The sequence below is a fragment of the Haliaeetus leucocephalus genome, unplaced genomic scaffold, assembly GCF_000737465.1.
Source record: "Haliaeetus leucocephalus isolate CR32 unplaced genomic scaffold, Haliaeetus_leucocephalus-4.0 Scaffold555, whole genome shotgun sequence".
NCBI lineage: Eukaryota > Metazoa > Chordata > Aves > Accipitriformes > Accipitridae > Haliaeetus > Haliaeetus leucocephalus.
Window position 1 is genome coordinate 9,552,155 of NW_010972991.1, and position 14,081 is coordinate 9,566,235.

Sequence of the window (14,081 nt, forward strand, 5' to 3'; positions counted from 1 at the left end):
CCAGAGATATCACAGGTTAATTACTGGTTAAATTCTTGAGACTTTGAATCAGAAGCAAAAAGGGGTTTTTTAAAAATTTTTTTTTTTTTTTTTTTTTTTTTTTTTTTTTTTTGCTTTCTACTTAAAGCCAGTAGTATCTGCAAGATGAAAATCTGGAATGGATGGATTTCCGTAACTTCAACTGATGGTCAGGGTAGATTTATAGCTGTGGATTTAGAAATGCTCACTGGAGTGGCCTGGCCTGTGTAATAGCTATGAACAATATCCCTGTGCAATGAAGAAACACTTTTCAACTGTGTCAGAAGACATAATTTCATGAGACATTAAAATGAATTTCTGATCTGGAATCTGGGCCAAGAGGTTGAAGACAAAAGTTCTTGTTGGCAGGCTGTGCTCCAGTGATCACCAAGACATCTCCAGCATGCTTCAGTAGGGCCACAGATACAGTAATCTCATGGTAGCCTCTAACCAGAGAAAGTTGGAAAAAAGGGGAGGCCTGAGCTGTAGCAGCATGTTGTAGTTACACCCTACTGAGGTGAGATCATTTCTCTTTGTAATCTCAGAATTGAAAGTAGAAGCTGAATGTCAGTGTCATTAAGAAGTTTATATTTAACATGTTTACAACTCTCTCGGTTCCCACATCCTCTGGGACCAAACTCCAGAATCCTGAAATCTGGGGCTCTTCCAGAGAAAAAACCTTTGTTAGTGGGGTGAACTAAGTGGCAGTTCCTGAAAGTCTCACACTGCTTTTCTGACAAGGCTGCTGTTTAGTTTTGCAGTCTCTGCAACGTCATAGCTTTGTTTTTTCCATTTAGGCGTTTTATCAGTACAATGTTTAAATACAGCCTCTCTGGGAACCTAGGGCATAGATCCTCCTAGCTAACCTCCTAGCTAACCAGTGCCAGCATCCATTTCTTCATGATGCACCCAGCCTGGTGCGCCCTAAGTGGGGATGACCATTGAACACAACATCCTTGAAGGGTGGGTTGTGGGTGACAGCGAACAGGCTAAAAAATGGCTTAGTGAAAGATATTCTGCCTGTGTTTATTCTTGGGCAGTCTGTGATGGTGGTCGGGCTTGTAAAACAAACCTGGTAGCGTGGCTCCCTGCACAAGTTACAGTGAGGCAACTGGAAGACGGAGTGTGAATGCTGAACATGTGTTGCATGCACTTCTTCAATGACCGTGCACTGAGCTGCCTTGCGTTTGCCATGGGGTAAGGGCATACACATGGACAGTTACAGTAGAGCATCTGTTCTGCACTAAATCCAGATGCCAGTTACCTCGCAGTAATGTGTTCATGGAGGCATACCCTTAATTATCCTAAATAGACAAATGCATGATGCAGACTGAAGATTTCAGACATACGGACGTATACGCCAGAAGTTTCGAATCTCTGGTGGGTGAGGCTTTATAAATGTCTTGAGGGGTTACCAGAACTTGTTGCAGATCTGCTTTTGAATGATGTGTCAGCACTTGTTTAGGATAAATATTAAAAGACTTGTAGGAATCATCAGAGGAAATTTTCACAAGTAACTTGGAAATCAAAGTCTTGTTGACTTCTAATGAGACTTTGGTGTGCAAATCACTTGGGGTTTTTTGAAAATCTTGTCCATCTTCTTTCTAGCCAAAATCTGTTTCACGCTCCAGTGGCAGAAATTCTTCTTTCCTTCCTTCCTTGAAGCAAAAATTTAATTGGGATCTGTGCTTTTCTGGCACTGGAAGACAAATACCACATCCCATCAGATATTTTCCCCTGATTTTTGAAGCACAGAAGTTTGTCTGCGCATGAATTGTGATAAACTGTTTGGCCTGAGATAAAGTGGTAGAACTTCTCCAGTTGCAAATTCCTATCAATCTAATTGCCTACCATAGCTAAAATATGAAAGGTGTTTAATAATAAGCAAAGCGTTATTTTTGTTTACTTTAATTTTACTTACCCATGTGAATTCCTTGACTGTAATGTCGATTTGTTCATATATTGCAAGTGGAAATGAAAAGCAAATCACTGGCAAATCGAAGCAATTTGGCAGCATGGAGACAATAAATTTTCCAGCTGCAAAATGATACCAATAGTGCTGAGTAAATAATTCCTGTAAAAAACTTTGGTACTTTGTGGATTGTTTGCAGGAAGCATCTCATTATCTCAGTTGTGTGTATGAATTTCTAAGAAGATTATTTAGTGTGTAATTTCCTTGTCAAATTCCAATATCTAAGGCCTCAAAGGAATTTAGGGCTCTTATCCCTCCCTGGAATCTATATCATTCTTGACTTCAGTAGAAATGTAAGCATTAAACATGCTAATCCTGAACATTGTGGTACCTACATTTCACATGCTAATTGGAATTTGTAACAATCAAATTAAGCGTAAAGTTGCAATTCCTGTCACCTCTTGTTTGCCATTTAATTGCTGGATACCTACTCCAAGCTCATCATTCAGCTTTCTTGATAATCAGTGAAGAGAGGAGCTGCCAAAGGATTGTTTCTCCAATATGACAATTAAGTAGGTGGGTCACTCTTCCAAGAGCCTTGTCTTTCTCCACTGCTTGTTGAAGAAGCCTAGATAACCAGCTTGCCTGTCTAGGATGGGTGAAATGAGTTTGTCTATGTAACCACCACACAGACTTCAGAGCCAAGTGCTGGTGCTGGTGCTCTGCAGAGGGAATTACTTCTCATAGCTCAGCACAGGCAGGGATGCATTCTCCTATCCCACTTCTATCTGTGATTTGCATTAGATCCAGGTTGCACTCTGCACTTATGTGTGGAAATATCCAGCTAGCTTTAACCAAGCTACCTGGAGAAGTTCAACTGAATCATCTCAGAAGTCCATGCAAGCTTATTTATTTACATCTCTAACCTTAAAGACAAGCTTCCAGGTGGGAAGGAGATAGGGTATATATCTTTTTCTGATGCTGTTCCACTTTTGTGCAGAACAATTATGTATTTATTTAACTAGACAGCAAAGGGAAGTGTAGTGGTCTATGATACGGTGGATAAGGCCTTCACCTTAACCACGGAGCTGCTGCTCTGCTGCAAATTTCACTGTCTTGAATCCATCAGTCCATACTGGTATGTTCTGCAAGCAAAGAATCTGAATGATGAATGGAAGTCTTTTTTCTGATATGACATTTAGCCCAAAACCTCTCTGTTTAAAGTGTGGTGATGCCCTTCTGTCTGACTTTTAAAGGTCAATTTCTACCTGGTATTGAATTATTTTCTGCCACTAAGTACCTCGGTCCTGTCCTTGATTTACACGAGGTATGCCTCCACTGCAGCACCTGAGAGATCACGTCCCAGCCCCCAGTGTGGGATGCCCAGCCCGGCCGGTGGTGACTGTGTGTGAGGGTGAGGATGGGAAGTGTGCTGTCTTCCCAAGCATGGCCTTCCCTTGTAGGAAAGCTGGGTTTGCAAGAATCCAGGGGGACACGGATTACTCCAGCAGGTCCTGTAATCTGCCTCACAGGACCCACCTGCAAAACATTGCAGACATGGTTCATATTGCTTAGTCTGGGCAAAGGGGGACATTACACAACATTTTGCTTGGGATGGCAGCAACCAAATATAGCATCATCTCCACAGCATATTGAACAGCCACTGTGGTCTGAAATAGTTTATATACATTTCTGTGCACTTGTATTTTCAGGAACATGTGCGTGATGCAGAAAGGGACAGAAAAATATGCAGGTGCTTTGGATAGCCTCCAAACTAAAATAATAGGAAAAGGGGCAAATCAGAGTAAAGCAGAATTTGCAACCGATGAGAGAGTTCCTGTGCTGAGCTAATTATTACTCCCCCCAAAACTTGAATGGCTGAACATCTCATGCCTTCTGAACACTGGCTAGATATTCTTTGTTTCATACCTGTCATGTTTTCATGAATGACTTCTTCACTTGGCTCTGTCGTCAATACAGCCCACATAATTTCAGGCCTTGGACTTCATGCCTGACTTAAGAACCTCTTCGACACAATCAGCCCATCCTTCATTTATCAAGCCCTTCTGCAGGCACAGCATTACTGGTATCTAGGTTCTCTGGTGGTTATACATCAAGATACAGTCTTAATAATCACCTAGGGAACTCTCTGAAGGTGGTAACTCATTTTGATCTCTGTAGTTCATTTTCCAGCTGCCCAGATAGAGACCTGAAGCTTGATTTGCAGAGTGGTGAGCACTCTGGGCTGCCTGCCTTGTCACAGCATCAGTTGTGGGGTTGGAAGAAGAGCTCTGCCTTGGACAGGACCTTCCCCCGCTGCAGCACTCTCCCTGAGCTTGGTCCTGCAGCTGGGAGAATTCGACCAGGGCCCTTTTATTTCATTTGATTTTTAAAACAGAATTGAATATGCACCGTGCTAATTTTTCTGTAGGCCTTATTGAGGATGCCTTAGGAAGAGTTCCTCGTTCTGGTCGCAACCAGATTGATGAGGATAAAATGGTTACTGCTTTTTTCCTAGACAATCCAGTGGCCATGGAGGGCCATGCTGGATTGTAACATTGACAGTCCAGCGATTTCCCCTTCAGGTGGCTATCAGTAAGGGACAGTTTCCAGATAAAATCAGACTTTGGAGCAGATTAGGAGAAGACATTATCTAAAAGCACATTGAGAAGTCTGCATAGATGATCAAACCCAGACTTTGCCATCTTTGCGGTCCTGCTTGTATCCATCCTTGGAGCTGCAGCTTCCAGACCCAGAGTGTATATTCCAGAAGCCTCCTCAAACCCCCTCTCCTCTGTAGGGTTGTCTCCTAACTCAGGAGCCCTACATAGCTCTGACAGCCTGAAGCTCTTAGTGCTGGAGCCAGGAGCTAGACAGACAACACCAGTGCAGCCTTGTAACTCTGTTTGTGCCTAACTAGGAACTGTAAAATAAGGCAATATCTTGTCACTGATGTATTTTGAAATTGAGGCGCTTGTTTTTTTGTGAAATGGTTGGACACTGTGTCCATGAGGATAGCAATATTTTCCAGATGGTGGTTGGACGTTGTGCATTAAATGAGGTGGTGGGCCACACACCGAACTGCAACTATAAAGCAAGTACCAAATGGTACTGAAATGCTCTTTCTCTGCGTTCTGTCTGTTTGGTGCTCAGAGCAGTGCAAGGTCCTGGGGAAAACAGTGATAATACGATGTGATAATACAGGTTAAAGGTATGTATTAATTCATTCCTCCAAAAGGCTAAATAAAGTTGCCTGTTCAACTAATTGGGGAGGCTGATTTTGTAGGCTTCATGATGTGTTTTTGTTTTGGTTTGTGGTAAATGTGTGTGTGCATAAGTGCAGTCTTTTAGGTGGTCTTAGTAGGTATAACTTCCCTTTTCGCTTGGTTAGTCACTTCACAGAATGGAAACTTTCATTTCAGGGAACCTCATAGTGAGTATCTCCCTAAAGGTGGATAGTTTGTTCCACGTATTAATCCTGCATAAGCTCTGCATAAGCAGCAAGGGAGTTGTAGCTCCAGAGAGTTTCCAAACCCTTTTGCTGTAATACTTTTGATTTTTCTAGTCAAGTCTTTGGTTTCATCTGATTATGTTTGTAAACTTAATGCATATTTCACTGAAGATCCTAAAGCAAGTAATAGGATGATATCATGGACAGAGCTAATTCCCAAATGCTGCTGCATGCTTGTGAACAGGATAGGCTTGAAAGTGTCCTGCAGAATCTGCCGAAGAAACGCAAGGACAAGTTCCAGGTGATGATCAGAACAGCCACCAAACCACTGCAGGCTACCAGGGACTGTGTGAAGCACCTTATGTGCATGCTGAAGATACCACTTAAGGCCATGTCTTTTTTAAGTTCACTCACTTTGCACAGTTACTGGTGCTTCATATTAAAACCCAGTCTCTCAAGACAAAAGCAATAGATATGCAAAGGCTCACCATATAGTGCAAATGGCTATTGAGAGCCACAGAGTGTGGAAGACTGCTCAGCTGTGACAACCTTTTTCACTTCCTGCAGAGCACCCCACAAGGACTTGTGAGATCAAGAACTGATTACAGGCAGGCAGTGAGAGATATGCATGATAAGTCATAAAGTCAGCAATGTCATATGCAGTTTCAGTTTCAGTCAGCACCAGTTGAGACTATCAGACTCCTTAACATCACATTCCTTTAAATTTTTCTGTTTGCTATAATCTGAGTCTCTAGAGAAGGATGCTGGTGGACAGCTAGTTCACTGTTCACAGTGATGGATAAGTGTGCAGTAGATCAAGAGAATTCTTTGAAAGAAACTGGAAACACTAAGGAAGTGGTTGCATGTACTTTTTCAAAATATTTTAACTGCTTGTTAGTTCAAGGAAATCACTGTGATCTGTTGAATGCAAAAGCGTTTTTCTTTTTTCTTTGTATGTTTGCAGCAGCAGGTAGGTGGTGGGATGCACGAAGCATCTTGAGTTGAGATGAATGAACCACTTTGAAAGAAAAAAGAGTCTCTCCCAGGATTTTGCCTGATTTTTGAACAAAATTTTACGCTCAGAAAATTTTCACATGCTGGTTAGGCTCAGGCATAAAAAGGACATAATTGCTTGGGACAGATTTTTGTTCTGAGGTTTCCAGATTAACGCTGTAAAATCAAGCCCGGAAGATGCTAAAAGGTTTTTAAGATATTTTTAAGAGCAAGGCTGGAGTGTGAGCTCAAGCCTTTTAGAGAGTTCTCCACCATGAACTCTCATTTTTGAAGGAAGGGGCAAGGAACTGAAATTCCTGCATAAATCATCTGTACACAGAATCAGTGTGTGTCCTCATTTTGTTTAACCTAGTAAAGTTGCTGAGAGATTTGCTTTGGTAGGGAAGCTGGAGTTGTGCGTGACTCATGAAGAGACTCTCGGCTAATCTTACTATTTGAGATCATTGAATAGCTTAATGAAACACATTTTGGACAACTACATTTTCAACCCATTCTGTGTGAACCAACTGTGTTCCACAGAGCAGCTGCGATAACCTCTGACTAATTGGCTTTTCAGAAGGTTACCTGCTGAGAGCATCTGCCATGACATCCATTCCCCCAGAAATGTTTCATCTCAGAATTGCCTGATGCAGGCTATAGAGCCCAGCATTACAGGCAAGAAGTGAGTTTTGTCTTGAGTCAGAATATGGGGGAAAGGATTTGCCTGACCTTGTTCAATGCTCAGCATCTGTCTTGAAGCACTGAGTGTTCTGTCTAAACTGCCTTTTGAAGGCCACCCTGTAAGCCTTCCTCGAGATGAGATTTGCCGTTGATCCAGACAGCAAATCTGTGAGCGAGCCAGGATCCCACATACCCACGTACTCGTGATGGCTTATTAGGGCTTTCATACCGCATCAGGCAGCGTCACACACAGTGCCGTGCCCGAGCAGGCTGTGCGCAAGCTGTATGCCAGCTGCCATCTCAAAGCCCTTTTGTGGACCTGGAACCACTCGGAGTGAGCAGTATAGCAATACATAAATAACGCCAAGGAGTTTATTGCATGTAAAGTCATTCTCTTCCATAGATCCCATATGGGAATATTTATTCAGCAGTGTATTTATGATGATGGTATCAACAGATATTAAAACTATATCCAGGAGGATTAAGAGTACCTGGTTATGGGATAAAGACTCTGCTCCTGGAGTTTTGTGGTGATACATCAATGTCCCTGATCACTTGAACAAAAAATGTCTTGTTTCATGGCTGGGTTTCATAGTTAGGACATATTTGTCATGAACTGTATCCTAAAAAAAGTAGGGGTGAAGGGAAAGTAACATTTATTTTTAATTCCGTATATTTTCAGCTTGTATAATTATTTTGCATGGCCTTATTAACAAATATTGAACACTTGGGATTAGGATTACTGTGTTTGACGCTCTAGATGTTGTGCTCATAGATCCACCTTTTCTTTCAAGCTACTCCAAAACTAAAATATTTTTTTCCTGCTTGGCAAGCAAATTAAAAAATCAGAAGCAAGAAGAGACTTCCTTCCTTTCCCCCTCAGTATTCTTCTACCATATTGACACTGTGTTTGACAAACAACATTAAATAACCTTCAGGACTGTATCAGCTACCAGGTCTTGGTAATGAGGAGAAAATCAGGCAAGCCAGACCAATACATGACTGGGTGGGATGGCAGTCTTATCAAAAACCATCCACATCTCTGTTTTCTCTCTCGGCTGCTGGGTGCTGCATTCAGTCCATTGATTAATGTATCACTGCTTAACACAGGCTGCTAGGCTGTGACACTTGCAGCAAGGCAGCTTGCTGTCCTTGTGCAGCCTGGAGGCTTGACTTGCTGCTTGTAGAAGCTGGGGCTGCTCCGACGAGAGGAGGTGGCTGGGAAGTGGACGGAGCAGGCTGGCAAGCATTGCTTCGCCACCTCCTTCATGCTGGCTTCAGCTAGCTACAAGCGTGCAAATGTTTGAGGTAACCTTGGATTTCTGGCACTGTTGACTCTGCTTATCAGCAACCTGTTAGGTAATAAGGATGTGCAGCAATAGCTGCATTTACCTAGAGGTTAGAAGAACTGGTGCTGTTCTCCACCCAGAACAGTAATGAAATGGTTTTGTGATAGAGTGAAACCAAACTCTGGTACAACTTCAGTCTCCTCTGACCTGGGGCAAATGGTTCCTGTCCCTGCCAAGGCTGTCCTGCTGCAGCATTTCCCAGCCCCTGCTTGCTAATCCTCCTTCCTCCTTCCACCATGGCGACTGACCAGGATCAGCAGCTCCCCAAGTAGATATTTTGTTTTTACATTAACTTCCATGAGCCTCACGGAGACACCTCATGCTGTCACGCCTCAGTGGTAATAATTCAATGCACAATAAAGAAAAAGGTAAATCTACAAATGGGCTGCCAGCCATTTCCTTTTGTCAGTGTACAAAATTCTGTGAAGCTAGTAATATCTCTAATCAGTAAGTAGCAAGATGCAACAAGTCTACAATAATGTACAGAGTATTATAATGTCTCAAGTGACATGAGTAGCATGAAGTGAGATGCCTGTGGCCTTTCTGACACAGGAAAAATACTAGTAAATGTAGCTGAATGCAGTTTTTCACCAGACTCCAAGGAATAGTTGGTATATGGATGGTGGAAATAGGTATTTTCTATAATGATCCCATGTTTGAAATGTCCTGACCTTAGAAATATAGTATAAAATTAGTTCCAGGAGAAGAAACCTAGCAAAGATAATAGACACTTGTTTTCTTTATCAGAGTCCCTCAAGTATGAAAACGTGACAAATAGGTAATACTGCTACATTGAGCTGAATTAACATGTGTTTAAAATGAATGAAAAATATGTCCCTTTCCCAGTTAGAAAAAAATCACACAGTACAGGTACTTAAAAAATGAAATACATCTCTGGCTTTGAAATTGTTGTTGTCTTTCCACAGCAGCTTCTTGAAAATGTCATGTGAGATTAGATCTGTACGCCGTTGTCTTGGTAAGCGTACGAACCCCCTGCGAAGGGTGGTCTTCATTCCAAGAGCTTACAGTCTCAGGCAAGGTTTTCAAAGAAAACTGCTCATTCGTGATACCTTTTAAAAAAGATCTTACTTTCAGAAAGCGCTGGGTACATACTGTTAGAAAACCAGGGTCCTTAGAGGAGTCTCCAGCTGGGCACCAAACATTATATAGGTAATGAGGAAGAATAAGTGCTTCTAAAGCCCTGTCCTCAAAAGACAAAGCAAGAAGAAGTAGGCTAGATGACCACTAAATCCTCCGTTTGCTTGCTTTAAATGCAGAGCTCAACAGAATTACTACTATTCCCTTGGTCAGTGCCACCAGTTGTATCCGGACTGGTTCTGCTAGGTGTCCTGCATGGCTTGAAGTAGTTGTGCTCCCTCTGTAGTGTGGACGGAGCTCACGCTGGGATCAGTCCCCATTTCTTCTCATTCACAGGTTTCTGTCTGAAGGGCCAGTTGGCTCATTTCAAACTTAAGCACAAGTACAAGCCAATGGCTGAGACAATGTGGATGATTGGGGAATTTCAGCACGAGTACAATCCTGAGGCCTGACCTGATATAATGAGCCGGTTTACCCATTTTATTTTAGGCCTGCAATTCTGTGACTAGGCAAGGTATTTTCCATTGCTTGGGAGAGCTTTTCAATTTTTCCCTTCTTTGCAGCAGATGAGCTATTTAACCTCAAAAAAAGTCCTGTTTCTCCTTTGTGAGACAGGCCCATCTCTGTTGATGCTACACAGAGGGGAGATATCCTCCCATTCACCTGGAATCAAACAATTCCAATGTGAGGTACCAGTTTGCCTCTCTCCAAGTTTAAAACCTCCCCCCTCTATTTCCCCTTTATCTATCTTCAAATCTGCTTAATGTCACCACTGCTTTCTTTTCTGTCCTGGGGGATGTGGTCAGTTATCTGTCTAGACCAGCTGAAGGCTCAAAACCTTCCCATATCTTCTTCCGTGGAATAAAACAGTTGCTGAATCCCAAACGTGCATCTTTCTCAGGCCGCTACTGACGTGGGTATCTCACGTAGTAGATGACAGTAGGTGGTGGTGGGATCATCACACTAGAGAACCTTGAGAATAAAAGCAAGGCAGCTGTAAAAACAGAAGTCAAAAGTAGCACCGTAATCAGGTGAATGTGCCCACATAAGGAAGGAAATAGCTAAGAAGACTGTTTTTTATTGGTCCTCTATTCCATAGAACATATTTACACTGAAGGGTAAAGTGCTCATGGCAGGGTGTGGGGTTTTTTGAATCTTACTCAGCATTCTTCCAGCACCTATTTATTTAACATCCCATCCTTTCCCTGTTTCTTCAGACCTTCATGTCCATCCCTACAAGAGTTTGGGGTTGGGAGAGGCAAATATGGGCAAACTGGCAGCTTGGCAGAGCCAGTCAGTCTGCACCCCACAGAAAAGAGCCCATCGGGCATGATTTTGAAGGGGTGAGAAGCAGAAATGCACTGCCAGCCTGAGTTTCAGCTGACATGAATGCTGCCTTGGCAGCAGTATCCCATTAGCTTCACAATTGGAATCCGGCCCAAAAGACCCAACGATCCAGCTCTTCCCACACATACAGACACGTACATTTGTGCAAGAAGCAGGACATCAGCTGGCAAGGGTGCAAAGCCCACCTCAGCGCTGCCCTGGTCAGAGATCTGGTCGGTAAAACTGGTGATATGTGAGGGCTCTGTGGTAAACAAAGCTGTGTCCAAACACGTTGAAATAACACAGTGAACTTGCCTCTGCACAGCTCCTTGGCTCCAGAGGCTAGTGTAAGCCTGTGATGGGTTTACATGCATTTTCGTGGCTACATACTGAATAAATGACTCAGTCCGCTTCAGTGTGAGCAGTCCTGCACAGGCACTCATCTCCTGTTCAGAAAGGCAGAACAGGGAGCACAAATCCCCATCAGAAAATGTATAATCATAATTTAGGTTGGGAGAGACGTCTGGAGATTGTCCCACTCAACTATGCTCAAAGCAGGGCCAAGTTAGGTTGTTCAGGGCCTTTTCTGGTTGAGTTGCGGATATCTCTGTAGGTAGAGATCACATACCTGGTCAGGTAACTTGTTCCAAAATTTGACCACCCTCACTAGGGAGAGTTTTTTTCCTTGTATGTAACTGGAATCTCTCTTGTTGCATCTTGTGTCCATTATGTCTTGTCCTTCTGCAGTGCATCTCAAAGAAAGTTTGGGTGTAGGGGAGGAGAAGTTACAAGTAACCTGCACATATTCCTCCTTTATGGTGTGATGACCTTACAGCTTTGCAAGGGCTTTCAGGAAAGGAATAGCAGCCACCAAAATTGAGTGTGCTCTACTGCTTTTAGCAGGGAAAGAGAAACTCTCTGCAACCCCCTAATTGTCTTATGGGGTCTGAAGCAGGGAAGGAAGTGGGTGAGCTCTTCTCACATCTCCTACGCAGCAATGGCCAACTCTCATCATCCTGGCCAGCCCAACCAAACAGAAGAGCCTACTCTCTGGTACTCAGACTAGAAGAAGAGTAAGCAGTACTTTCACATGATGCAATAAAATTCAAGTAGGATTTGTTAAATCATACAAATGATTGTTGTTCTGTGCTTTATATTTATCTAAGGAATTAATTAAGCACTGAGTTTTTTGGTTGATGAGTAAAGCTGATTAAAAAAGCACCAGGGTCACAATATATATTCTAGGAGTAGTTTGTCTTTACAGCAGAATTACTTTACTCAGCTCAAACCTGACTTTTTTTATTTTAGTTGAAATACATGGTAATTCCTTTGCTGTGTTCTATACTCACTGTCTGGTTTTGGTTTTCTGTTTTGTTTTTTACAGCCCCAGCAGAGAGCTCTCCATAAACATTTCCAGCCTCTAAAGCTGCTGTCCTGCCACTTGATATTAAAGTGAACTTTCCTTCATGAAAAGAACATAATAAATGGCACTGCCAGAAGGTGACCATGGAGGATTGAAGACAAACTTGGAAGTAAAATCAGCCCACTCAAGATGATGCATTCTGGGAAGAGCTGGTTTGCTGTGGAGTAAAAATGTGGTGCATAATATCCAGTGCTAATTTGTTGAAAATGGTCATTGACAGACCTTTAGCTGGAAAATTTCTTCCAGTTTTCATCACTGTGCATAACTTTTGAGTTCCCTTTAGGGGACTGTCTATGCCCTTCACTAGAAGTCCTGTTTTAGCATGGCAACTACTGGATTCTTTTATTATGTATGCAGATGGCATGATGTTTTAGGAAAAACTTACAGCAATTCTCCAATCTCAGTGGATATGTTCACAATATTAAACCCCGATAGGAATGTAAACGTCTTGTATATGTTAGTTTTGCAGTCTAATGGTATTCTGTTAAACAATATCAGCACTTCATATGTGCTTTCTGCACAGAACTAGCACAGTCCATATATATATAATGGTCTTTTTTTAAAATACTGAGGATACGTTTCAGTATTTGTGCTGAGACTGCATCCAAACTGAAGTCCACTACTAGCATACCTTCACCGATTCGCAGTAGATTGTGTAGATAGATTTGCACGTGGCAGAGGTGTGACTTCTTTTATCGAGACTTAGGGAACAGCTGTCACAGAGGTAGCCAAGAACAGGGCAGGTTGAATGAGCTGTAGGACGCTGTGTCTGCTCTCCCTCTCATCCACCAAATATCAAAGGTTCTTGTTTGTAGTGTGCCAATGTGTTTTCTTACTCAGCGAGGGAGCAGCAAGGGAGAGAGCCTTTGTCAGAGATGTGTGTGACCCTGGGTTTGGTCTACAATAAAACCAGAATAAACTGGAAGAATTCAGGTTCTTTATGCTGGCCACCATTTATGTTTCGGGCAGGGCTGGGGAATTGTAGTCCAAACCAAACTCTCTGAACAAGGTAAAGTGTAAGACTATACTTCTAAGGAGCAAGACACTCCCTTTGGAGAGGGCAGACTTCTTCATTAACTTTTTCCACTTTCTATCCAAAACAGTATTTTGGTAGGAACTGGGAATAAGCAAATGGTTCCAATAAGCCTTTCAATATACTGTAGCAGGCTCAAGACTGTTGCATTCAATCTGAACGTTGTTTTTTGTTCAGTCTCTGAATGGCTGGCCTCATCACTGGTTGTATCACAGCTGGCTGTGGTACTGTTTCTTCCATGGGGACTCAGCAGAATTAGTGTCTGTCCCTCACATCAGGACCTTCTTGATACACTCTTTATAATGAACTGATGCCATCAACATGCTGAGGGGACTTACCTATCTGTTCCTTCTTTCTTTAAAATCAAAGGTAGCTTTTTTGTGCATTTAAAGACCATCACTCTCTCCAGCCTGATAGACAGGTACTATAGAGCCGCTGTTAGCATGTATGCCAAACTGTGGGTGAGATGCCATACTGGTGTGAAGATGCAGCGATGGAGAGAACGTGCAGCTACATCAAGTCAAAGGGACCTTTTCAGAGAAAGCTCCTGTGTTATAATTCTTAAAAACTATTGTACAGTTCATTGCTAGAGAATGGAAGGTCAATGACTGAGGGTGCCCATACAACAAATGGATCAATATCTTCAGGGCTTAATTTTTTTCAGATGGGTATGGGCTTAGGTTTCAGCTCTCCACCCATCTCAGATTCAGCATGTTGGATACTTCTGCAGTATTCAGTCCAAAAGCAAATTACTTTTACTGATGACCAAGATTTTCAGAAGTCGCTAGTGATTTCTA

General features: G+C 42.5%; 1 protein-coding gene across 1 annotated transcript in view; it reads left to right on the top strand.

The window, feature by feature from the left end:
- The window catches only part of SAMD12 (sterile alpha motif domain containing 12), a 169,749-nt gene extending 156,573 nt beyond the window's left edge, over window positions 1-13,176 (top strand). Inside the window, exon 6 of the mRNA XM_010577125.1 lies at window positions 12,213-13,176. Coding sequence (XP_010575427.1) covers window positions 12,213-12,235 — 23 coding nt within the window. The 3' untranslated portion in view covers window positions 12,236-13,176. The remainder of the gene's footprint in view (window positions 1-12,212) is intronic.
- Window positions 13,177-14,081: the final 905 nt, after the last annotated feature.